At 35.8% G+C, this 25,609-nt stretch overlaps 1 protein-coding gene across 8 annotated transcripts in view; it reads right to left on the bottom strand.

Annotated features, from left to right (window-relative positions):
- Positions 1–25,609, bottom strand: part of ARHGAP42 (Rho GTPase activating protein 42) — a 285,418-nt gene that overhangs the window by 26,905 nt on the left and 232,904 nt on the right. For 7 of the 8 annotated variants that reach the window (XR_009055392.1, XR_009055390.1, XR_009055391.1 and 4 more), the window contains exons 10-15: positions 24,540–24,649; positions 22,186–22,264; positions 20,764–20,803; positions 2,654–2,716; positions 1,627–1,701; positions 799–883 (exon numbers count right to left, since the gene is read on the bottom strand). Coding sequence is in view for 3 of the 8 variants with exons in the window: in XM_057748205.1 (XP_057604188.1) it covers positions 799–883; positions 1,627–1,701; positions 2,654–2,716; positions 20,764–20,803; positions 22,186–22,264; positions 24,540–24,649 (452 nt within the window). In the remaining 5 variants the exon portion in view is untranslated. The remainder of the gene's footprint in view (positions 1–798; positions 884–1,626; positions 1,702–2,653; positions 2,717–20,763; positions 20,804–22,185; positions 22,265–24,539; positions 24,650–25,609) is intronic. The other variant, XM_057748206.1, reaches the window with a different exon arrangement.

The raw sequence follows: 25,609 nt of genomic DNA on the forward strand, positions 1-25,609 counted from the left end.
CAACGAAGCCGTGCGCCACAACTATTGAGGCTGCGCTTTAGAGCCTGTGAGCCACAACTATTGAGCCCATGTGCTGCAACCACTGAAGCCCACGTGCCTAGAGCCCGTGCTTTGCAACAAGAGAAGCCACGGCAATGAGGAGCCCACGCACCACAACGAAGAGTAGCCCCCACTCACCGCAACTAAAAAGAAAGCCTGCACACAGCAAAAAAAGACCCAACACACCAATAAAATAAATAAATTAAAAAAAAAAAGAACTGGGTAACTAGGCATACAATAAAGTCCTAGCAGGGAGTCTACAGGAAGTTCTAAAATGCAGACCTCAAAGACACCAGTGCCCCTGAGCACTTCTTGCCACCACTGTATTAAAACAGGAGGCTGGGAGGCAAAGTTTTTTTTTTTTTTTTACTTTGTGAGACCTATTGGACCATAGGAACAAAATCCCTCTCAGATATGGGACCGATAATTTAAAAAAAAATTCTTTTTCAAATTCAACTTGTAGTGTTTAAAAAATAAAAAATGAAAACCTGTATTCAAATCTAATCTGAAACAGAAATTAGTATTTAGTATTCCTAAACTACTGCAGCCTTTTAAGTTTATTGTTTGGAACAAGCACATATAAGTTCCAGAACACTAAATGCAACTGTCACCACCCTGTGCTAGTCCACCTCAAGTGAAGGAACGGTGCTAAGGAGTGAAGCTCAGGAACAGGGGCTCACTCCCTGGGATCCGTGTGCACTGCCCAAGGCTGGTGACTGAGAGACCACAACAGAGCAGCAGGAGGTAAGCCCCCCTCACCTGAGGTAGTTTTTCAGCCCACTTGTTATTGTCTTATTATCCCACAGTTCAATATCAATGTCCATATCAGGAGGGGATTTGGGAGCTGAAAAGAATAAAAACAAGATGTTTAAACTGCAATTCAAAATACCACTCACACCATTAAGAAAATGGATACCAACATAAGTAGGTCACAGAGAGAGGCATGCATTTCTTAGAATGCCAATGGAAGTAACTTTAGGATTGTTGTTTGCATGAGCTGGTGCAAAGCTCACTCTGACACCGAACCTCAAAGATTTCTTATTTGAGAATACAGTTTCTCAAATCAGATGTTTGCGAACTGCTAACATCACAGCACACTTACCACGTGCTGGGCATGCTTCTAAGTGCTTTATATGGATGAACATATCATATTCTTACAAAGTTTTAATGAGGCAGTCACCATTATTAGCCCCCTTTTATAAATGAGGAGGTGAAGGCACAGAGAGGTTAAGAAAACTACCCAAGGTCACAAAGCTTTGAACTGGCCGAGTTAGGCAGTTAAAAGCTTTGTGACTAAGATTCCAAGTCAGGCAATCTGAATTCTGGCATCCATAAATCTTATTGTATCTCTAGCTAATTAAAGGATACTTGAGGAAAAGTCCAGCATTATAAAAAGAGCCCCTTCTCGAATTCTGGTTGTTCATCTATTAAAATGGACATTAAAAGGTGATACAAATATTAATTTTAAATATGACTTGAAACTACTCAAAGACAATCCATAATCTATATCTCAAAGAAATCAATGGTTTGAATTTTCTATAAGAATGCAAAAATTAAGTAGGTTAACTGGCTTCATCCAAAACTTACAAAATGTGGTATTCATGAGTTTCTGAACTTTGGAGTTCACTCCTCCTATTCGGTACAGACCTAAAATGGTGATGCCTAATGAGAAGGAAAAATCACAAGAAAATGGCTTAAGACACAGCTTCCCAAGTACAGAATGTTAAAAACTCAGATATATGCCTATACAAAATTTGAAAGCTATGTATCAGATTTTACAGTCTAACTTCAGCAAACCTACCCTGGAAACACCTATCAGACATATATTTCTTAGAGCAGACACTGCATAGTGATTTGAAATTCTATGAGGAGCTTCAAAATGGCAAAGTGCACTTGCCTATTCACCATTACTTGAATATAAAAGAAGCATTCAAGATGGAAAGGGATGATCAGTATTTCTCATACTCTGTTTCCTCAGTCACAGAGTCCTACATGTTGAATAGTTCGATGGAATTGATAGCTTCACTTTAAAGGTGAGGAAACAGATTCAGAGATTTTAGGGAACCTACTTGACTTCTCAAAACTTCTAAGTTGCAGCACCAAAACTGGAATCTAGGTTTAAAGAACTCCAAAGCCCAATAGAAGGTTTTGCTTTAGGCAAGTTTTCCTGGAAGTAAAAAGCAACTGGAGTGGACTTCAGGACAGAGGTCATAACTAGAATGAGGAAAGGTGCTGAAATTGTGATAACTAAAATCACTGTGAGAGATAATGTAGGGAAGGAGGAGAGCTGAATTCAAGCTCCTTAGGAATCTCACCTTCCTAAAGCTCGGAAAACCAAAACCAAAACCAAAACCAAAACCAAAACCAGAATCTATCAGTAAGTAGTAAAGTGAGGCTATATTATGAAAATTCATTGAAAACAAGTATGTTTGTAGTATGATTTTGGTAAACTGAAGTTCAAAGTATAGCTATTTATGTGTTCGTATAATTTATAATTCTTATATTACTTAAAATAAATCTCCTGTTAATAACTAAGTACATCTTCATTCTGAGCAGTTTCTACATAAGAAGGGACCACACAGCAGTAATGGTGTACCCGTCAGGCAACACTGACCTCTCGTTTCCACAGCTTGAATGCATTTTCTCACAAAGTTGAACCCTGCTTCATTTAAGTACACTGAAAGTAAAAGAAAATCATACTAAGTGTTTATTTTAGGCTGAACTTACATTCCTGCTTCAGTTGGGCTCTGTAGTTTCATGGCTTGATGGCACAGGGGTTGTTACTGAATTTATCAAATATTTTGGTTAGCATATGAATTTTTATTTGGAGGTAGAAGTGAAGGAGGGAGGTTCACATTCACCAACATTTTTATATCAACTTGCTTCATTAGAAACACAGATCTTTCGCAGAAAGTAATATGTTAAATAGATCCCATCCATTTTTCCTAAAATTAGCATTATCCTTTACTACATATTTTTTCAGATGATAGAAACTAATGTAATAAAAATAAACTTTTACTGTGTGTTAATAATTATATTACATAGCTACTCACATATTTTTTCCCATGAGATTCTCAAAACAACATTATGAGGTAGAGAGAAAGCTTTGCAATCTTAAAATGATTCACCAGGTTACAGAAAACTGCTTTTCTTTGTTCTAACATCTAGAACCACATTTTAACTCAGGTCTTCTGAATTCAAGCTCAATGTTCTATTCTATTGCATTTTGTATCATATTGAAAATAATTCAAAATATGCTTAGGAAATCCACTAAAAATCCTCCAAAGATCCTCCATTACAAAACAGCAATTTATTTTCATTCCTTTTTGACAGATGTTCTTCAAATCTGTTCAAATTTTCTTAAGGCTTGGGGGCCAGGTCAAATTAGATTACTTGTTTAAAGAGAAAGGATTTAATTTAAGAATAACAAATAATATCGAGAGGAAAAATTAAAAAAAAAATTTCATACTATAATAAAAATTTTCAACACATTTTGTGGATATACAGTATCTTTTAATATTTCCAAATCATAATTTATGAAGACAATCCAAACCAATAAAAAATTAAAACTGGCTTCCATTTAAAGATGGTGGACTAAATACATCCATGTAACTACTCAGACAAAAAATACACATCAAAAAATTATGCTAAAAAATAGGTGCCAGGGAAGACAAAAAACTTTGAAGAAATCCTAGACATAGAAAATCACTGAAACTGAATTGACTGAAAAGTTTGAGAACTCTGAGATTAGAAATGAGAAATCAAAAAACTAGAGGTACTACAATGAGGTATCACTTCATACCTGTCAGAATGGCCATCATTAAAAAACAAACACAAATAACAAATGTTGGCACGGATGTACAGAAAAGAGAATCTTTGTACACTGTTGGTGGGAATGTAAATTAGCACAGCCGTTGCGCAAAATCGTACTGAGGTTTCTCAAAAAACTAGAAATAGAACTAGCATATGACTTAGCAATTCCCCTCCTGGGTATATATCCAAACCTAACCCCCCCGCCACAGTGCAGCATTGGTGGTATAGTGGTGGGCATAGCTGCCTTCTAAAAAAAACCCCAAAATATTAATTCAAAAAGATACATGTACCCCAACGTTCATTTACAATTGCCAAGATCTGGAAACAACCTAAGTGTCCATCAGCAGATGAACAGATAAAGAAGATCTGGTACATACACACAATGGAATACTACAGTCATAAAAAAGAACAACAGCAGCAACATGGATGAACTTGGATGGTATTACACTGAAACAAGTCAGATAGAGAAAGACAAATAGTGTATGATATCACTTATATGTGGAATCTAAAAAATACAACAAACTAGTGAATATAACAAAAAAGAAGCAGACTCACAGATAAAGAGAACAAACTAGTTGTTACCAGTGGGGGAGGAGTGGGAGGTACAAACTATTGGATGTAAGATAGGCTGGAGGATGTATCATACAAAACGGGGAACATAGCCAAAATTTTGTAATAATTTTGTAAATGGAAAGTAACCTTTAAAAACTGTACAAAATTTTTTTAAAAAATTAAACAAATCTAGAGGTACTGACTTGGAAAAATATTTATATGTTGTTAGGTGCAAAAAGTAATCTATAGAACAATAGAATCCAGTTTCTTAAAACATAAAATTTGAGGGTATGAATGTTTCTATTTTCCTAGGAAAGAGCTCTAGAAAGATCCATGCAAATTGCAAGTAAGAAAGAAAATGACAAAAGATAGAAACCGTCATTTTTATTCATTGGATTTTATAACTGTTTTATGTACTTTTAAAATTAGTTTTTAGAAACAAAAAAAATAGATTTAAACATGCAAAAATGCCAAAACTAAAATATATATTGCTACCAATAGGAATTGGCTTATTTATTTGTGTGTCCCCAGCGCCCTAGACGTCAAGGGAACAGAACTCAGTGAATGTTTTGGATGAACTCAACATATAAGAATGAATGGCCATTAAACAAGAATCTTCCTAGGGCTGACTACCTACATGAGAGGGGAGCTTCTTTGGGCACCAAGAAGGGATTGCTTGCTTCCAATAATCCAAAATGCCAAGCACAGCATTATAATATTAATACATTCAGATAATTTAAAATATTTATTGAACATAGGAAAAACACAGACAGAATGGAGAGGTAAGGAATCAATTATTAATTTTGATTTTTAACAACAAGAAAGTGAGCCAAAAAATGTAACCCTGGTAAAAATGATACACTAGCAATTTGTATCAATTAAAACTGCAAGTTTCTGACATTTATAACATGTGGTTCTTGAGGTCACATTTTTCAACTTTTCAATAAAAAGTATTAAAAGAAAGAGATACCCATTTTTAAAAAATTTCGATAAAACCTGCCCTTGGCTAAAATGAATGAAGATAATTGTGATATATAAAAACAGGCTTTAAGTATCCATTTTGAGACAAATAAACAATAACCAGGCTATATCTTAAAGGTATACTGAGATATCTGGCAGCAATACCCCATTCTATCCTAGTAAACCAGTATCACAGGTAATTATGAAGAAGAAAATGTTACAAACATTCAGTCTGACTGCTAGGTCATTCCACGGGTGCCACTGTCCTGATGTGTCCCATGGACCTTGTGTTTTAGATCTCTGCACTTGAGTAAATAAAACACTATCAATCAATTCAGAGATGTGAAAAAACACACTGTGTTGGCAAAAATAACCATCAATTTTTGTTTTTTTTCCGCCTTTGAACATCCTTTGCTATTGCCTGAAAGAGTATAGGGAGGTTCCACAGTGCAGAGGTAGCATCCAGCTTTGCGCAGAGCCAGGCAAACCTGGGGGTGAATCTCAGCTCCAGTATTTACTGCTGTGTGGATGGAAGTGTGCCTATTAACTTTTATGAATTCTAGTCCTTTCATCTATAAAATGAGGGAAATAACAATACATAGATTAAGGGGTTGTAGTAAGATGAACACAAAACCACATGAAGCCCTGAAGAGCAGAAAACAATGGGACAAACCTAATTCGATGCTAGTTTCCTTCACCATGTGCTCCTATCCACACATCACTGAGAAATAGAAGAAGAAAGAGAAAGAGAAGGTATCTCTCTCGGCCTCAGATTCCTCTTCTATACAGTAAGGAAAATAGTAGTACTGTCTTCACAAGGCTATTCACAGATGAAATACATTAACATTTGCAAAGCTCCTAGAATAGTACTTGGAATATATAGTAAGTGCAACATAAGTGTTGGCTGTTCTCATCATCATTGTTATTGGCTAGAGGAGAATGTAAAATCTACATATGTCAAGCACATGAACAAGGTATTCTTTGGGCATGGCTGAAACCACTGGGGCTTGAGTGAGGTGCTATCTACCAGGAGTGTTATTTTTCAGAGAGGCATACTCACTACTTACTTTAAAAATGTTTGGGGCCAGAGTGATGATCTATTTCTTTAAACAAATGGGGATCAGGCATAAACCACTCAGGCCCTGTGAATCTAGCTGACTACTGAAGAGATAACAAGTTGGATATTCAGATATATGTCCCTATACTTTCATTAAACTTCAATAATCACAATGAACAAACATTATCCTCTCATTAGAATTGAGCAAATTGCAGTAGCCTGGGATTACTGTTCACCCATACTTGCTGCTCCTTCCTGCAGGAAGATTATGTTTCTCAGCTCCCTCTAAGACAGACTTGGTCATGTGATATGCACTAGCCAATGAAATGCGAATGGAAGTCACAAATGCCATTACCCAGCAGCGAGGAAGAGCTGGCATTGTATTGTAGAAGCTTGCCATTTTCTCCCCCCTCTGGCACAAGATCACCAATGTTACAGAGAGAAGCTACCACATGAGTTTAGGTTTTAGAATAAAAATGATACATAAGAGAATCACAGCTGACTTGAATGGATATATCACATGATCAAGAGATGAATCTTTATTATTGTAAGTCTCTGAGACCACAGTATAAGCTGGCCAGTTCTGATTTAATCATGTATAACTTAAACAGATTGCTATGGCAAAAAGGACTAAATGAAATAAAGCCAATCCCACACATTTTTTAGCTTCTCCTTGCTTAATTGGTATTTATCCAAGTTTCTGGCTTCTGATTTGTCACTTCATATAAAAAGGCAGCCAATGGCAGTAGTGGCAGCGCCCATTCACGGCCGCCTTACAAACTACTAATCAACAGTGTCTTCACACAAGCATCCAGCAGTTTCTGTTGAGGTCTGAGGAGAAGAGGCGATATGGCTTGATCAGGCTACAGCACCCTCTGTTTCCCAGGGCCTGATGGAGAAGGAAGTCACAAGGAGTGGTGCTTCTGAGGGAAGTCAGGGACAAATACATTCTCTAAAGGAAAGTTTTCAACCTTTCAAAGCCATGAAAGGGTTACTACACTTAGTATGCTATTGCTAATGAGTATTCAACAAAAATAGGTCTCTGTAGCTTAAAAAAGAAAAATTGGGAACAACTCAGTGTTCAAATGAAAACTCAATGGAAGGGGTCCTTACTAAATAAAATCACACCATTAAAAGCTGATAATTTATCCTAATTCTTTCTTTAGTGGAGGGCAAGTACTCCTGCTGCAGCGGTAGAGAGGGGAGCACACCCATCTGTCTGAAGTACAGATGACTGAATCAGGGCTCAACGCCTGGCCAGAGCAGGCAGCCAATAAATGCTTACTGATCTATGGCTGGCTAGTTCTTGGTTTGTAGCTGGCTTGCTCAAGTACTCTCTCTGGCTTCTACAAGGGCTAGAGCTTATCAGGTAACAGGAGCTGCTTTTGTCACCACCCCCACCCGACCCCCTAGCTCTTACACCAGCCCCGTATCTCTCTGTAGAGAGGACCAGAGGGGTGTGTAGAGTACAACTACCACACATTCCCAGAAACTGAAATCCTATAATATTAATGATTCTTGGCCTTTAGGGGTAAAGAAGAAGAAGACTGGCTAACTTAAAGAATTTATTCAACCAAAAGTTAAGTAGAAACATTATTATTTCCCTCCGGCAACTATTCAGGGCCAAAGTTTTTACTGAAACCCAAGTAAAGTTTCCAAAAGGCAGTTTAGCAGCACAAGAGCTATTAATCTCAACAGAATTCAAAAAGCTGTGAGGAAAAAAAAAAAAGAAAGAATAGTCTTCCACGCAGCTAACAAAGCAAAAGTCCTTGTACCTTCAATTTCCTAGTAATTAAAAACTCAGCATGTCCTTACAGATATAATCTACTTGGCCTTACAATATATGCTCAGGGTGGACAAAACAAAGCAACACTTGTCTTTAATTTCCAAATCACATTTCTAATCTGCCATTTCAGATTAAAAGGCCCCTATCACAGACAACGAATACCATACTCTACATGGCTTGAAAGAAACAGGAAAAGATGAGTGCATTTACTGGCATTCGTGGTTCCCACGGGATCTGTTCTCTTTTCCCTAAAGGAAGCAGTTAACTCACCACAGCCCTGGCCCAAACTAGTCTTTCTTTCTGTTCTGCCCATGAAGAGGGCTTGAGCTCTGACCCTCTTCCTGGGTCTCAGTGGTAGAAACAGAACTGTATTTGATCAGTGGCTTTGGGGGGAATGTAGTGAAGGAGGAGGATGCAGCCAGGGACCTCCGAGAACTTCCAGAACTGAACTATCTAAATAGCAGCAGGAAGTGACAAAACATTTGTGACTGATGGCACGTGCCAGGGATAAGAATGGGCTCACTTCTTCTGTTTGTTGCTGGGGAGAATGCATTCCCTGGGCGCACATGGGGAAAGTCACTGAAACACACAGTGGTAGAACTCTGGAGTTGTTAAGAAATTATGAAATTATCTGTGGTTCAGTCCCTTTGATTTTGTATATCAGAACCAAATGTTAGGAGATTGTACCACTACAAAGCCAGGCAGTGACTTTTAATAGCAGAAACCTCATTTGAAAGAACTTCCTTTTTCTTATTCCCAATGACTGGAATAAAGTAGTTCCACAATGGAATATCATTGAACTGAACTACCTGAGAGAATAACTAAAAACCTTTCCTTTCACAATTCCCAATTTCTCCAGACCTAGGGTAGAAGGACCAGCTGAAAAGCCATCACACCAAACATATGTGTGAGTGGGGACAAGGCTCAGGGCACCAAGAGACAATGCCAGAGAAAGCAAGCCTAGGAGAAAAGACAACTGCCTCTGTCCCTGCTAACAACTCGTTCCACGATGAAGGTCTCAGGACAGAAAGGTGTGTCAAGACAGATAATTTGTTTCTTTGAAAAATGGGCTCAAATGGCAGAATTATATTTTCAGTGGCATGGCTTGAGGAACAGGTTAGTTCTAATCTTAATTGAGTGATATCTGTTTAGTAACTACTCAAAATAAACCCATTCCCAAAGTCTTATAATTTCAAGAAAAGGATACTGTGGTATATATTACAACCAGAAAAGTATCCTGTAACCAACCAATGCTCTGGCTTTTTAACTTGATGCTTTTTTCATAAAGAGGAGTCAATTCTTCCTTCTCTACTGAATTATGCTAGTCTCATTTATGGCATCTATATTCTGAAAATGGTAAATTAAGAGTGACCATGAAGTAGGGAGACTTTTTCAGGTTAGGCTTGTAAAGAGGCTTATCACTCTACAGTCACATCATAGTTTCACTCTCCATTTAATGGCATATGTTCTCTGTATATTCACAGTATGGCTTTATCTTAGGACCCTAGATAGTTCTTAGTCTGTCTGTTGCTTTTAGGGTTTTCAGTGTAAGCACAGACATATGGCTACTCCCAATGGCTGACATTCAAAACAATTTTTTATCTGAGTGTTGTATTTTACCATCCTAAGCTTCACTGTTATGTTCCACAGTTCAAAAACACAAACATACTCCCAGAAAAACTGAGTTTCCAAAGGATAACAGGAATAATTCAAGATAAGTGGAAACCATCTGAATTACCAAGGCTATAAAGAAGCACTTCTCAAGGCGACAAATGAATCAAGGCTGGTACTGGTTTCAAATACCAACTGTGAGAAAAGTTACAGACTAAAATTGACATAATGCCACCTTGAGGGAGAGTCAAGTGTCAAAAGGATCACAGATCTCAGGAAAACAAGATGATGTGCAGAAAAATGGTGGAAGGGACAAACATAAAGAAGACATAAGCTGCTGAACTCATAACATGATGAGCTTGCACAATTTATTCAAGACCAAAGAAAGAGGTTTGAGAACTTCACAATCATTGGAATATAATTTTGAACTGAAACAAATAAAATTCTGGACCTATCAATAGGAAGAAAACATGGTGCTACTCTTAATAGGATCAAGATGCTTGAATCTGGAATATGCTTTAGAATAAAGATATAGCCTATGAGTCAATTAAATCATTGGAAAAAAAAGTGGCTGATAAGACACATGATAAAAGAGAAAGGGATAAAATTATAGCCTGAGGAAGAGATTCAAAAGTCCATTAATAAATTTTAGGCTTTGACGTAGCAGATTGTTCAAAATTATATGTGAAAAGATTAAATTCTGAGGACCTGGAAAGGCACTTCATTGCATGTTGGATTGAAAATATTTAGAAAGCCTCAATCATGCAAATTGGCAATACCAAAAGTCCTCCCCACAGCAATGGGAAGCTTAGTTGTAGAAGATGCATTCAATCCTGTGCCTCCATTAGTCAGAGCTTCTTTTACTGGCAGCATATGCCATAGTCTTGAATTTTAAAACAGATTCTATTCAGATAAGTAAATACGAATCTCCAAGAATGTGTAAAAACAACCAAAAACAAGTGTAATTTTGGATAACCTGGCTTTATACCAATGTAGCAAGACCTTCTGAAATGAATATGCAATTTCACATGTAATTTATTTACAATGTTTAGAATACATTAAAAGATATTATTTTCTGCATTTATAAGCAAATATACTAGACTACAAAAGATCTCTGTTGTTTAGGAAGATTATATTTGCTAGAAACACAAATTTGTCTCATCAGGGTATTGAGTTTGGGAGAATGAAATTTACTAGTTTTATAATTATAATGACATATCGATATGTTTGATTGATTAAATATGAGTGAGAATTTTATCAAATTTATGAAAAAAATAAAGTGAAAATGACTTACTTTTAAAATTAGTACATTTATATATGAGCTGTATGTTGATTAAAAACAGGCTTAAAGAAAAATCAGAGCTTAAGACAAAATAATAAAAATAAAACTCAAAAATAGGTTTAAGATTTATAATTTCAAGTACTACCTATCAATAAAGCAAAGGTAATTTAAATATTCCTTTCATGATCAAATCTTCCCCTGGGCAATAAAAGCCTAGTAGCACTAGGTTTGAAATGAATGAATGAAACTGAGTAGAACCCTGTGGGGCTCCTGGACATGGAAGACTTTCTGTGTTCCCTGTTCCTTGTTTGTAGGTAACAGACTCCAGCCTCCATGACCTTCCCTAAGTTCCAAAGGGCAGGTCCAAACAGTTGCTAATCAAGGAAGGAAGGGGATGCAGAGATAAGGGAGGAACAGCCAAGAAACAATTGTGCAGCCTTGGGGCAGGGTCCTGCTTCTACCTTAAGGGATACACATAACAATAGCTTTAAGCTCTTTATAGAACTAAAACCCAACAAATGGACATTCTTCATACCAGAGAAGACCACCTGAGGCCAGGTGAAAGGAACCAGAGAAGCTCATCTAGAGATTACCTGAGACCAGATTAAAGGAATGCAGGCACTGCATACATCCTAATCTTGTCAGCAACCCTGCCTTTGAACTATTGTTATAATACTCCTCACCAAATGCTCCTAGATTGGGACACACAGTTTTTGAGGGCAGGAGCCTGCTGTGTCCTCCTTTGCCTGGCAAAGCAATAAAGCTATTCTTTTCTACTTCACCCAAAACACTGTTTCCTAGATTTGATCTGGCACTGGTGTACAGAGGCAGAGTTTTCAGCACCAAGAATAAAAGCAAATATGTGCTGAGCAGACATCGCAGGGAGGGCCTGCATGGAGAATTATGGAGGAGAGATGAGATCTGTCACAGGAGCTCAGGGAACTGATGGAAAACTAATATGTCATATCAAGAGCCAGAATGTGGTAAATCATATAAACATATGGGCTCTTGGACAGCTATTTTTCTGAAACACGCATCAATTTATAATTACACATGGTGGTATAGTGATGGTTCAGGTGGCTAAGACTATAGGAAAGCTGATTTCCAAAAGAGTGAGTCTTTACTACCAGAAGAAGCATAACCTCCCTCCCTTACAGCATAAGTACATTTGATAACTTTCTCATTCAAATTACCTAGTTATGATGAAAACCCTAGTTCCAAGGTGCATTAAGTATCAAATACATTCTGACTTGACCACATCCCCATTCAAAAGCTCTATTCAATATCATATATATGTTCATTTGTTTTTCAGGAAGGATTTGTCCTTGAGTAGGTTCATTTGAATTTGAAAGGACTATCTTTATACTGGATGTAAACAATGAAACCAATGTTAGAAAATACATTGCAAACTCTACTCAAATGCAAATTACATTAACAGATTACTTTTTAGGTAATTGTTTAGAATGAACATTGAGTACTTACAAACTTCTTATCGGCTGGTTAATGTTTCTGTGATTAGGTACAAGTGGGCAATGAAAGATTTTGTACTAATCACTCCGATTAGCAATAAAGAAAGAAACACAAGAGAAAAAACTGGAAATATTTTTTTAACTCTTCAACATTAAAGGTATTTTAAATTACACATTTTCTTTTGATAATTTCTGAAATTAATCATTAGGAAGCATTTCATTCAGATAAAATGATAAGCTTTTGCATACACTCAATATTTATGATTTTCAAATGAGCGCTTTCCCAGTTTTTATTTTTACTCCATTCTAACTTATGTTTTAGTAACAATCCAAAAGTTAGGGCTATTAAGGCAGTTTTAAAAATAAATTTAGGCATCATGTGAGAAAGTCAACTGAATTAAATAAAATTTGAAAATGCTTTAAAGGATAACACACATAAGCTTAGAAACATATAAAAACTGATTTTAAATGTCAAATAGTTTGACTATGTAAATTACATATGAAAATACCCTAAACTAACCAAGCATTAAAGGTGGCATATGATTAAAAAGGATTCAGAATATGATCGAAAATACATAAAATGTGTTCACTCAGAATGGTTTGATGCTAAGGATTCAGTAATAATACAGTGACAACATGTTTTCTATATATCCCATGTGTTAAGACAATGTCCTTATACCTCACAATTTTGGGCAAATTCTCCTAAAATTAGCAGTGTTCATATCTTAAGTCTTGAAAATTGGAGCAGAGAAAATAAATAAGTCCTCTGTTGCTATTAAAAAAGTCAAACTAAATATCAATTGCTTCATATCTCTTTCTGGGATAAAACAGGGTATGTAATTTTGAGTAATAAGCACCAAATAAAAAAAAATTTTGGTTATTATAAAGCCCAGTAGTTAGTGGTTTTAACATGAGAAATTTCTTTAAATGAAAATTTCAAATTTGCTGAATACCATCAGATCAAAGGTATATTGCTATGATTTTTTCAGAGTTAACTCTTAATATCGCATAACACCTCTGTGATAAAAAATAATTATGTGATGGGGGTTGGTTCAAGATGCCAGTTTAGAAAGATCCTGAATTCACCTCCTCCCAAGGACACACCAAATGTACAACTACATATGGATCAATTTCCTTTGAAAAAGACCTGAAAGCTAAACAACACCTCCAAAACAAAGGATAAAAGGACCACATCAAGACAGGTAGGAGAGTCAGAGACACAGTCTCACCAAAAACCTCATCTCTGGCACAGCAAACCCACAAGCACAAGGGATCTCACAAATATGGAACTTCTCCCTAGGGGTCTGTGCCCCACCTCAGGTACCCCCACCCTTATAACCTGCACTGGAGAAATGAGCCCCTAATACTTTTGGCTTTGAAAACCAACAGGGCTTATGTCTAGGCAATGCAAAAGGCTGTGGGGACAGAAAAGTTTGTTCTTAAAGGGCTCATGTGCAGACTCACTCACCCCAGGACCCAGCACAAAACCAACAGTTTGAAAAGCTCCTAGACCATACATGAAGGAGATTCATTAGCTAAGATTAAAGGCTCTGCCAGGGGTGCAGAGTTCTTTGGGACTTTATCCTGGGATAGAGGTGCTAGTGAGCACTATTTTTGTGCTCTCACTCCATACTGCTAGAGCTACAGGACTCAGCTTGCCTCCATGCTCTCCCCAGGTCCCACTGAAGCCAGGGGGCTTACCTCACCCTCACATGTTCCTGTGGTCTGCTGCAGCCTGTTATCTCTCCCTGCCCCATGTGGCCAGTGGACTATCCCACCATCATGTACTCCTGCAGCACCACTGCAGCCAGGAGTCCCAACCCAGGCTCTCCTGTGGCCCCCTGAAGCCAGTAGACATGTGTATTCCACGTAGGAAACAGCCCTTGAGCACCTGGCTATGGTGTCCAGGGAGACCTGCATTTCTGGGACTTATGGGTCTAAAATAATTGAGGAGACAGTTCACGTTATGGAACCACCCTCAAGACACTGACAGCAGACTGGAACACCCTCAGACTTCCTATGAAAAAGCCCTATTTACTTGTCTCAGAGCTTAAGCCTGAAGGGAAGGCTTCAAGTTTACTGCACATCTAGAAGCTATGGAAGAGCTCTTGGGGAATACTGCATTCTTTAAAAGCTGCTACTTCAGAGTCTACATTCCAAACAGCCTGAAACTAGGTTTTGAACTAGATCCCTGTCTTTGGAAGACTGATAGGTCTTCATACAACCTCTGGGATCTATCATATTAAAATTAAACTGCTTAGATAATTACAAATGTTCAAGAGACAACAAAGACCTAGGATGGGGTTGAAAAATCAGGTTCATCTCCTACACAGGGCCACTCCTTCAAGACTGGGAAAGGTAACTGTTTTGCCTAATACATAGAAACAAACACAGAGAGACAAGCAAAATGAGAAAACAGAAGACTATGTCCCAAACAAAGAAAAAGATAACCCCCTCCAAAAAAAAAAACAACCAAAAAAACCCCAAAAAACAAAACTAATGAAATGGAGGTAACTGACCTGATAAAGAGTTTAAAGTAATGGACATAAAGATGTTCACCGACCTCTCAGAAGAACAGGTGAACATAATGAGAACTCAACAAAGAGACAGAAAACACAAGTAAGTACCAGAAATAAATCATGGATCTGAAGAATACTGTAAGTGAAAAGAAAAATACACTAGAGGGTTTCAATAGCAGACAAGATGAAGCAGAGGAGAGGATCAGCAACCTGGAAGACAGGGCAGTGGAACTCATCCTAGCAGATCAGAAGAGAAAAAAAAGAAAGATTACTTAAGAAACATATGGTACAACATCAAGAGGAATAACACTCTCATTGTAGGGGTTAGAAGAAGAATAGAGAGAAAGGGGCAGAAAATTTATTTGAAGAAGTAATGGCTAAAAACATCGCTAACTGGGCTAGAAACAGACATTGAAGTCCAGTAAGCAGAGAATTCAAAATAAGGTGAACCCAAAGAGATCCACACCAAGGCACATCATAATTAAAATATCAAAAGTTAAAGACAAAGAGAGAATTATAAAAACAGCAGGAGAAAAACAACTTGTTACATATAAGGGAAGTCCTATAAGATTATCAGCTGATCTTTCTGCAAAAAATTTACAGGCCAGAAGGGAATGATATAATATATTCAAACTGTTGAAAAGAAAAAACTTTCAACCAAAAATACTCTACAAGCAAGGTTATCATTCAGAACTGAAGGAGAGATGAAAAGTTTTCTAAGGAAGCAAAGGCTAAAGCAGATCATCAACACTAAATCTGCCTTAGAAGAAATGTTACTTCTTCAAGATGAAAAAAGGGCATTAAATAGCAACAAGAAAACATAAAAAAGTCAAAATTTCATGCATAAAGGAAAATATATAGTAAGTGGATTAACCATTCATAAAGCTAGTACAAAGGTTAGAAGACAAAAGTAGTAAAATTAACTGTACAATAATTAAGGGATACAAAAACAAGATGTAAATATAACATCAAAAACATGACATGAGGGTGGGGGAAGTAAAAATGTACAGTTTTTAGAATGTGTACAAACAAGTTGCTATCAGCTTACAATAGAGTACTACACACACACACACACACACACACACTCAGTTTTTTATATATGAACCCCATGGAAACACAAACCAAAAACCTATAGTAGACACATTAAAGATAATGAGAAAGAAATCTATACACAACATGAAAAAAAATCATCAAACTAAGGGAAAAGATCACAAGAAGAAACAAAAGAACAGAGAAGAACTATAAAAACAGCCAGGAAGCAAGTCACGAAATAGCAATAAGTACATACTTATTAATAATTACTTTAAATTTAAATGGACAAAATTCCCCAATCAAAAGTCACAGAGCGGCTGAATGGATTAAAAAGCAAGACACAATTATATGTTGCCTACAAGAAATTCAATGCAGATCTAAGGACACAAACAGACCGAAAGTGAAGGGATGAAAAAAGATATTCCATGCAAAAAAAAACAAAAGAAAAGCTGGTGTAGCTATACTTATATCAGACAAAACAGAAGTTAAAACAAAGACTGTAATAAAAGACAAAGAAGGGCATTACATGATGATAAAGCAGTCAATCCAACCAGAGGTTATAACATTTTTAAATATATATGAACCAACATAGGAGCACCTTAATATAGAAAGCAGATATTAACAGACCTAAGGGGAGAAACTGACAGCAATACAATGATAGGAAAGGACTTTAACACCCGACTTCCATCAATGGATAGATCGTCCAGATGGAAAATCAATAAGGAAACATTGGCCTTAAACAACATATTAGATCAGATATACTTAATAGATATATATAGAACATTCCATCCAAAAGCAGCAGAATACACATTCTTCTCAAGTACACATGGAACATTCTCCAGGACAGATTACATTTTAAGCTGCAAAACAAATCTCAATAAATTTAAGAAGACTGAAATCATATCAAACATCTTTTACAACCACAATGGAATGAAACTAGAAGTACAAGAAGAAAACTGGAAAAATCACAAATATATGGAGATTAAATAACATGCTACTGAACAACTTCATGGGTCAATGAAGAAATCTGAGGGGAAATCAATAAATAATTTGAATAATGAAAACAGAAATACAATATTCCAAAATCTATGGGACAAAGCAAAAGCAATTCTAAGAGGGAAGTTTATAGCAAAACAGGCCTGCCTAAAGAAAAAAGACAAATCTCAGACAATCTATACCTAAAGTAAGTAGAAGAAGATGAAAAAAGTCCAAAGGGAGTAGGAGGAAAATAATAAAGATCAGTGTGGAAATAAATAAAACAGACTAAGAAAAATTTTAAAAAGACCAATGAAACCAAGAGCTAACTGTTTGAAAAGATAAACAAAATGCATAAATCTTTAGCTAGACTAACCAAGAATAAAAGACAGGTCTCAAATAAATAAAGTCAGAAATGCAAGAGGAGAAATTACAAATGATATCAAAGAAACACAAAGGATAATGAGAGACTACTAAGAACAATTATATGCCAACAAATTGGATAACCTAGAATAAATGGATAAATCCCTAGAAACATATATACTTCCAAGACAGAATTATAAGAAATAAAATATCTGAACAGACTGATTATTAATAAAGAGATTGCCAAAAAAAAAATCCCAACAAACAAAAGTGCAGGGTCAGACAGTTCTACCTGTGAATTCTATCAAGCATTCAAAGACTGAATACCTATCCTCCTCAAACTCCAAAAACTGAAGAAAAGGGAACATTTCAAAACTCATTTATGAGGCCAGCATTATCCTGATACTGAAATCAGATAAGGACACCACAAAAAATAAAATTACAGGCCAATGTCCCTGATGAAAATAGACATAAAAATCTTAAACAAAATATTAGCAAACTGAATTCAACAATATATAAAAAGGATCAGGAGTCCTAGGTGGCGCAGTGGTTAAGAATCCGCCTGCCAATGCAGGGGACACAGGTTTGAACCCTACTCTGGGAAGATTCCACATGCTGTGGAGCAGCTAAGCCCATGAACCACAACTATTGAGCCTGTGCTCTAGAGCCCATGAGCCACAACTATTGAGACCATGTGCCACAACTATTGAAGCCCACGCACCTAGAGCCTATGCTCCACAACAAGAGAAGCCACTACAACAAGGAGCCTGTGCACCACAATGAAGAGTAGCCTCCGCTCACACCAACTAGAGAAGCCCATGTGCAGCAATGAAGACCCAACACAGCCAATAAATAAAATAAATAAATAAACAAATAGTATATAAATTAAAAAGAAAAAGGATCATACAACACGATCAAGTAAGACTTATTCCAAGGATGTGAGGCTAGTTCAACATCCACAAATCAATATATATGATACTCACATTTATAAAATGAAGGATAAAAATCACGATTGTCTCCATAGATGCAGAGAAAGCACTGACAAAATTCAACATCCAATTATGAATTATGTTGAAAACTCTCAACAAAGTGGATATAGAGGAAACATACTTCAACACAATAAAGGCCATATATGACAATTCCATAGGCAAAATCATACTCTAAGGTGAAAAGTTGAAAGTTTTTCCTTTAAGATTAGGAACTATAGAAGGATGCCCATTCTCAACACTTTCATTCAACATGATATTGGACATCCTAGCCATGGCAATTAGGGGGAAAAAAAAAAGAAATAAAAGAAATCCCAATTCAAAAGGGAAAGTAAAAATGTCACAATTTGCAGATAACATGATAGTGTATAGAGAAAACAAACTATAGAATCTACCAAAAAAACCTCTTAGAACTAATAAATGAATTCAATAAAGTTGCAGGATACAAAATCAATATACAGATATCTGTTGCATTTTTATACACTAATTACAAAATATCAGAAAAGGTAATTAAGAAAACAATCACATTTATAACTGCATCAAAAAGAATGAAATACCTAGGAATAAATTTAACCAAGGAGATGAAAGATGTACTTGAAAACTCTAAGGCATTGAGGAAAAATTTAAGATGGCAAACAAACGGAAAGGTACACCATGCTTACGAATTAGAAAAATTAATATCATTAAAATGACCATACTATGCAAGGCAATCTACAGATTCAACGCAATCCCTATTATTTATCACAGGACTAGAACTAAAAATTCTAAAATTGTATGGAACCATGAAAAACCTTGAACAGACAAAAGAATCATGAGAAAAACAAACCAAAAAAACCCCAAAAAGCTGGAGGTATCAAACGCCCTGATTTCAAACTAAACTGCAAAGTTACAGTAATCAATACAGTATGGCATTGACATAAAAACAGACACATAAATCAATGGAACAGAGTAAAGGACCCAGAAATAAGCCCACACAAATATGGACAAATAATTTATGACAAAGGACTCAACAATATACAACGGGAAAAAGTCTCTTCAATAAATCATGCTGGGAAAACTGGAAAGACAAATGCAAAGGAATGAATCTAGACCACTATCTTATACCACACACAAAAATCAACTCAAAATGGATTAAAACTTAAGACCTGAATCCATAAAACTTCTAGAAGAAAACATAGGCAATAAGCTCCTTCATATCAGTGTTGGCATGGTATATTTTAATCTGACTGCCAAAGTAAAGGCAACAAAAGCAAAAATAAACAAGTGGGACTACATGAAACTGAAAAGCTTCTGCACAGCAAAGGAAACCATCAACAAAATGTAGTGGTGACCTACTGAATGGGAGAAAATATTTGCAAATCATATATATGATAAGGGGTTAATATCCAAAATACATAAAGAACTCAATAGCAAAACACAATTTGATTAAAAAATGGACAGAGGATCTATGTAGATATTTTTTCCAAAACACATACAGATGAGATGGCCAACAGGCATACGAAAAGATGTTCAATGCCACTAATCACCAGACAAATGCCAATCAAAACCACAATGCGATATCACCTCCCACCTGCTAGAATGGCTATTATCAAAAAGACGAGAAATATCAAGTTTCATAGAGGATGTGGAGAGAAGGGAAACTCTGTACGCTATTGGTGGGAATGTGTATTGGTGCAGCCACTATGGAAAATAGCACAAAAGTAGATCGACACTTAAGAATAGAACTACCATATGATTCAGCTATTCCAATTCTGTGTATTTATCCAAAGAAAATGAAAACTAATTTAAAAAGATATATCCACCCCTATGTTCACTGCAGCGTTATTTTCAATAGCCAGATATGAACATAACCTAAATTTCCATGGACGGAGGACTGGATAATGAAGATATTGTATATACACACAATGAACTACTACTCAGCCATAAGAAAGGAAATTTTGACATTTGCAACAACATGGAGGGACTGCAAAGGCATTGTGCTAAGTGAAATAAGTCAGAGAAAGACAAATACCATATGATTTCACTTATATATGGAATATAACAAACAAAACAAACAAAGAAAGGAAATGAACCCAAACTCAGATACAGAGAACAGATTCATGGTTATCAGAGGGAAAGGGGGTTGGGAGGTGGTGAAATGGGTGAAGGGGGATGACTGTATGGTCATAGATGGTACTAGTCTTATTGCAGTTATCACCTTACAGTGTATACAAAGATTAAATTATTATGTTGTACACCTGAAACTAATATGTTATTTTACTTCAACTAAAAAAAAAAATCTATGTGATAACATTTCAAATAATTATTAAAATGGCTTACTTTCTTCTTTCTTGCTAATAATCGCAGGCAGGGTATAAATCTAAAAAACAAAGGAAGTCAGTCAGTTACCTGCAGTTAATGACCCAGCACACATTACCAGGGTGATATTGGTACAATGATACACAAAGGGAATGTCTTGATTTCAAGGTCCTACAACTACTGTATCCACAATGCCATCTCCCCAGCCGGTCTTCCAAACTTGCCTCCCATTCCTTTCCATCCTTGGCTGTCCTGCCCTGGGCAAAGTTTTACCCCATCCCTCCGACCTAAGCATCTCATTCTATTCTCCAACATGATACATAATTTCCCTTCTTCAGGAAGTATCTCATGATAGATTTTACCTGTTTGTTTCTTCCTCAAATTATCTGCTTAGTATTCTTTTTCTAAGTGTGAACAATCCTAACTTGTAGTTGGTGAGCTATCATGCTGTCTTCTAAATTTCCTCTAGGTCAGGGCTGGCCCCTCAACTATTAGCAGTAAAAAGCCAAGTTGTTTTGATTTTAATTTTAATCGGTCATTGACTGACAATTTTGTAAATTACAATAAAATCTAAATGTAATAAACAATAAAGACTAGACACAGAGTCCAAAATTTTTATTATTAAATTCAGCAGATGTAAAATGACTTCTAAATGCTATAAAATTTTCCAGATGCTTAATCATAATCTCTTCACTCATCTTATTGTAGCCTGGTAACGCTTTGTAGGATGGACTCAAAGTCTGGGGACCACAATTTGTGTAGCTCTGCTGTTACACAGGTACGTTTCACAAGGATGTTGACAAGTTCTTTGCCATTCAAAAGACAGTTTTCAAGGGACAGGCTGATGCCTCCTATTTGCTCTGTGTGCTCATTCCTCTAATCATTTAGTGCAGCATTCTTCACAAAAGTCGTCCATGATTTATCCCCTTTTTTACATGTCTCCCTGATAATTTTAAGTAAATGATGTCAATATCAAACTAATTGTTAGAAAAATGGGGATCTGGATAGAGGGAAAATGTCAAGCCACAAACAGTTTTATCAAAGGAGACTTTCAAACAATAGTCTAGGACCAGGATTAGTTCTTACCGTGAAACTTGTTCATCATGCTGATCATAAAGCCTAGGACAGGCCTTGCAAAGAGTGGGCACTCAAGAATTATTAACTAAATAAAACAATCCAATCAATGTACCCAAGTTAATAATCATAAGTAACTTTTTAAAGTAATTTTAGGGTTTTAAATTAGTCCTGGAAGTCCCCCTGAGAAACAAATTCAAAAGTTGGTATTATGTGCCAGTGACACAACGCTAGAAAAACAGTAAGAGTCTCTACTCCTCTGATGTGCTATTTTAATATTTTCACTATAGGCATATAAATTTTTTTCAGATGTACTTTGCAATTATTAGAACAATAAAATCTAAATTATAGAATTTGCCATATTCCTACCGGTTCCTTCCCATCCATGGCTTCAAGCCAGAGTTTCCGATTAGCTTCTGAAAAGGCTTGCAATGTGATGATTCCATGCCTATTAAAAACAAATATTTATATATTCAATTTACTACTTTTATGCCTTTACACATTTACTATTTTTTTAAGTCCTTAGTTAACTATAAAAGTAAAATTTGAAGAAAAAGCAGGAAAAAAGAGAAAAAAAATGAAAAGAGAAAATAGGAAAGGAGAAAAATGAAATTTAAAAAACAAAAAGAAACCAATAAGTGTTTTAAGTATAAGACTGTCTGAAGGAGGCTAATCTCAAACTATTTCTCTTGAAATGATCAAAAAGGATGAAAGAGCTACATTCACCAAAGTTCAAAACCACCTAAACATTCCACAATATGAGAATGATTAAGAATATGACCCAACATGATACAATCTAGTCACTAAAATAATTACAGTGAGTATATAGCAATATGGGAAGCCTTATGCCATAACTAGTTAATTATTAAGAAGACACTAAAACCAAAGTATTTATATATACAGTGATCACAACATTACCATTAACACTTTTAAAAACAACTCCCTCCCACACACCCATTCTGAAATAGCTACTTGAGGATGTGCTTCAAGAAAGAGAAAGCAACAGGAGAGAGGAAACTAATATAAGAGAGAAAAAGATAGAAAATCCAGAAAAAAAAAGTGAAGTTAACCTAATTAACTGTGCAGGCTGTCCATAAGATAAACAGAAAATTAGAGGGCTCTGTGAAAAGGTACATTAAGAAGGAAATTTCATTTAAATATTGTGTGATTAAAAGCCTGGAATGAGTTAAACTGTGATTAAGGCATATATCTCTATGTAAACAAGGAAAGAGATCATTAAACTGATAGGAAAAGGAAAAATGTATTATAAAGATCAAGGTAATTTTATCTTGGAGAATTTAAGCCAGTGTAAAACACCAATAGTGACAACAATCAATACTTTTTGCCTGTTTATTACGTGCCAGGCACTGTTGTCTCCTTTATTATCTCATTTATTCCTCATAACAACCCTTGGATGTGGGTAATAATTATCCTTGTTTTACAGATGAAACAAACTAAAGCACAGAGTTCAACAGGGTGCTTCAAGGTTATATATCTAGAAAGTGTTGGAAAAAAGAAAAGAGAAATCACTAACATGGTATTTATCTACATAGAAAATCCAGAAGTTCCTACCACAAAACTATTAAAACCAATGGAGTTCAACAACTGTGTTGGATATAGATTGATATATACAAAAAAATTAATAGCCTTTCTACACAGCAGTATAAAACAAACAAAAAGTTTCTACTAATGAAAAGAATTCTATTCAAAATTTCAATAAAAAGAAAACACCCAAAAGCAAATCTGAAAAAAAAAAAGATATGTAAAATCTTAGGGAGAGTGCCACTCACCACTGATTAATTAACAACTTTAACAGAACTCCAGTCAAAAATCCCAAAGGAATTTTTGGAGACAAAGGGAAACTTACTAAGCAGATCTATAAAGTATAAGAACACAGAGCCAAAATAGCTAACACTGTTTTAAAGAAGCATAAGAATGGGGCCATGCCCTACTAAATAGCTACAAGCTTCAGTATATGTAAGCTACAGTATATAACAGTGTATACAGCATGTCAGAGTACATATATAGTGTACACACACACCCACACACAAAGCTAGAGTATTCAGAAAAGCATGGTGGTAATACAGGGGGAAAAATAGATTATGGAATACAATGGAGATCAATGAACATATGCCTCCTTATTTTGTTTCTAGTCTACTTGCATTGAAACAATAAAGCAGCTGAGCTAAATAATTCCACTAGATAATAAGCTTGAATGTACAACCCTCATGTCTCTTCCAATATCCTGTGGCTAAGAGTGCCCAGAACAGTGTTGTGTACGTGGTAGGCACTCATTTCCACTGACTAAAGCAAGCTTATGGCATTTGAAGCTGTGTCTTATTATTCCTTGGGAACAAGGCCACTAGGTTTCAAAACCATACAAAAAGGCTGACCCAGGAGCCATGAAAAATTGCTGTCAGGTTCCTTCACTTTGATGGGGATCTCAGCCCACAATATGCATTTTCCCCAAGGCAGCCATTTTTATTGATTTTCTAGATTCTTCTCTGAGTGATGTTACCCTTTGGTAGCACTCTGTATCTGATTTATTTTTTTGAAAGCATCATGCGATATATATTTGTTGAATAAACAAGTGAAAGATTGAAATAAACATATACATGGTTTAAAAAAGAAACTGAAAAGCACTTTATGCTGTTTCATACTTACATCTATACATAGAAAGAAACAATTTAGATCATTAAAAATATAAAGTCAAAAGTTCAAACCTTTCAACTACTTCTATGTCAAAGCAGAATCGTTTATCAATTGAATCTGTCTTTCGTCGAATACAAGATTTTAATTTAAACATTTCTGGTGAGCTAGTAACAAGGCCATTCTGAAACAAGAAGTGGAGCACATTACTGACATGATGAAAAAGTGAACTTAAATATATTAAATATACAACTTAAAGTTTCCATGTTAAAATGACAACTTAGAGTATAGTTTATGTATAAAGATCATAATAACACCCTGTTTCTATAAATACAAAGACTTCTGCCTAATGTTAACTGCCCGATTGTAATACACCAAAACATTTATTAATAAATTAATCATATATACATGCTTTATTCAAAGAATTCTATGACATGCCTGTCTAGTACCCTTCAACATATTTATTTATAATGTTAAATTATACTATATATGTGTATATGTGTGTGTGTTTGTGTTGGAGCCATAGAGTATTAAATGATAACTGGCTCAAAACCTCAAGAGAGCTACCAAAATAATAAAGTTCTAGTAGATACTTGCTATAATGCCATTACTATCACACATACCATGTGACTCCCTTGCTGGTAACTAACGACTAGTCTGCTACTAACACTAAACTAAACCTCTTTGGACAGGATCCAACATAGACTCAATTCATAATTCTCTTCCATACCTGAACTGCCAGTCACTTTTAAGAGGAATATTTATCTAATGCCTGGTTAATTCTATTGTATCTGGTTGCAAATCTCTCTTATTAACAGAACTCTGGCTTGGTCTATTTATTATTAGCTCACTGACTGTCACATAAACTGACTTTTGGGCAATATCTTTTCTTATGAAACTTTTAGAGTAGAAACTAGGCATGATTATAGCACTTAATCACATCTCGTGATGGGAGCAATCTAAGGTTTCTTTTTCTCTGGTATGTTCTCCTTTATTTTATGTCTCTCACTTTGAATTATTAGACTCTAATGAATGCCCAAGCACAATAAGTTTCAGCTGATATATTTGAGTATGTGTCTAAGTTAGATCAACATTTACTTCTGCCATGATCTATACCAAAATTAGCTGGGTAAGTCACTTACTT

Source organism: Hippopotamus amphibius, chromosome 9 (genome assembly GCF_030028045.1).
Source record: "Hippopotamus amphibius kiboko isolate mHipAmp2 chromosome 9, mHipAmp2.hap2, whole genome shotgun sequence".
Lineage (NCBI taxonomy): Eukaryota > Metazoa > Chordata > Mammalia > Artiodactyla > Hippopotamidae > Hippopotamus > Hippopotamus amphibius.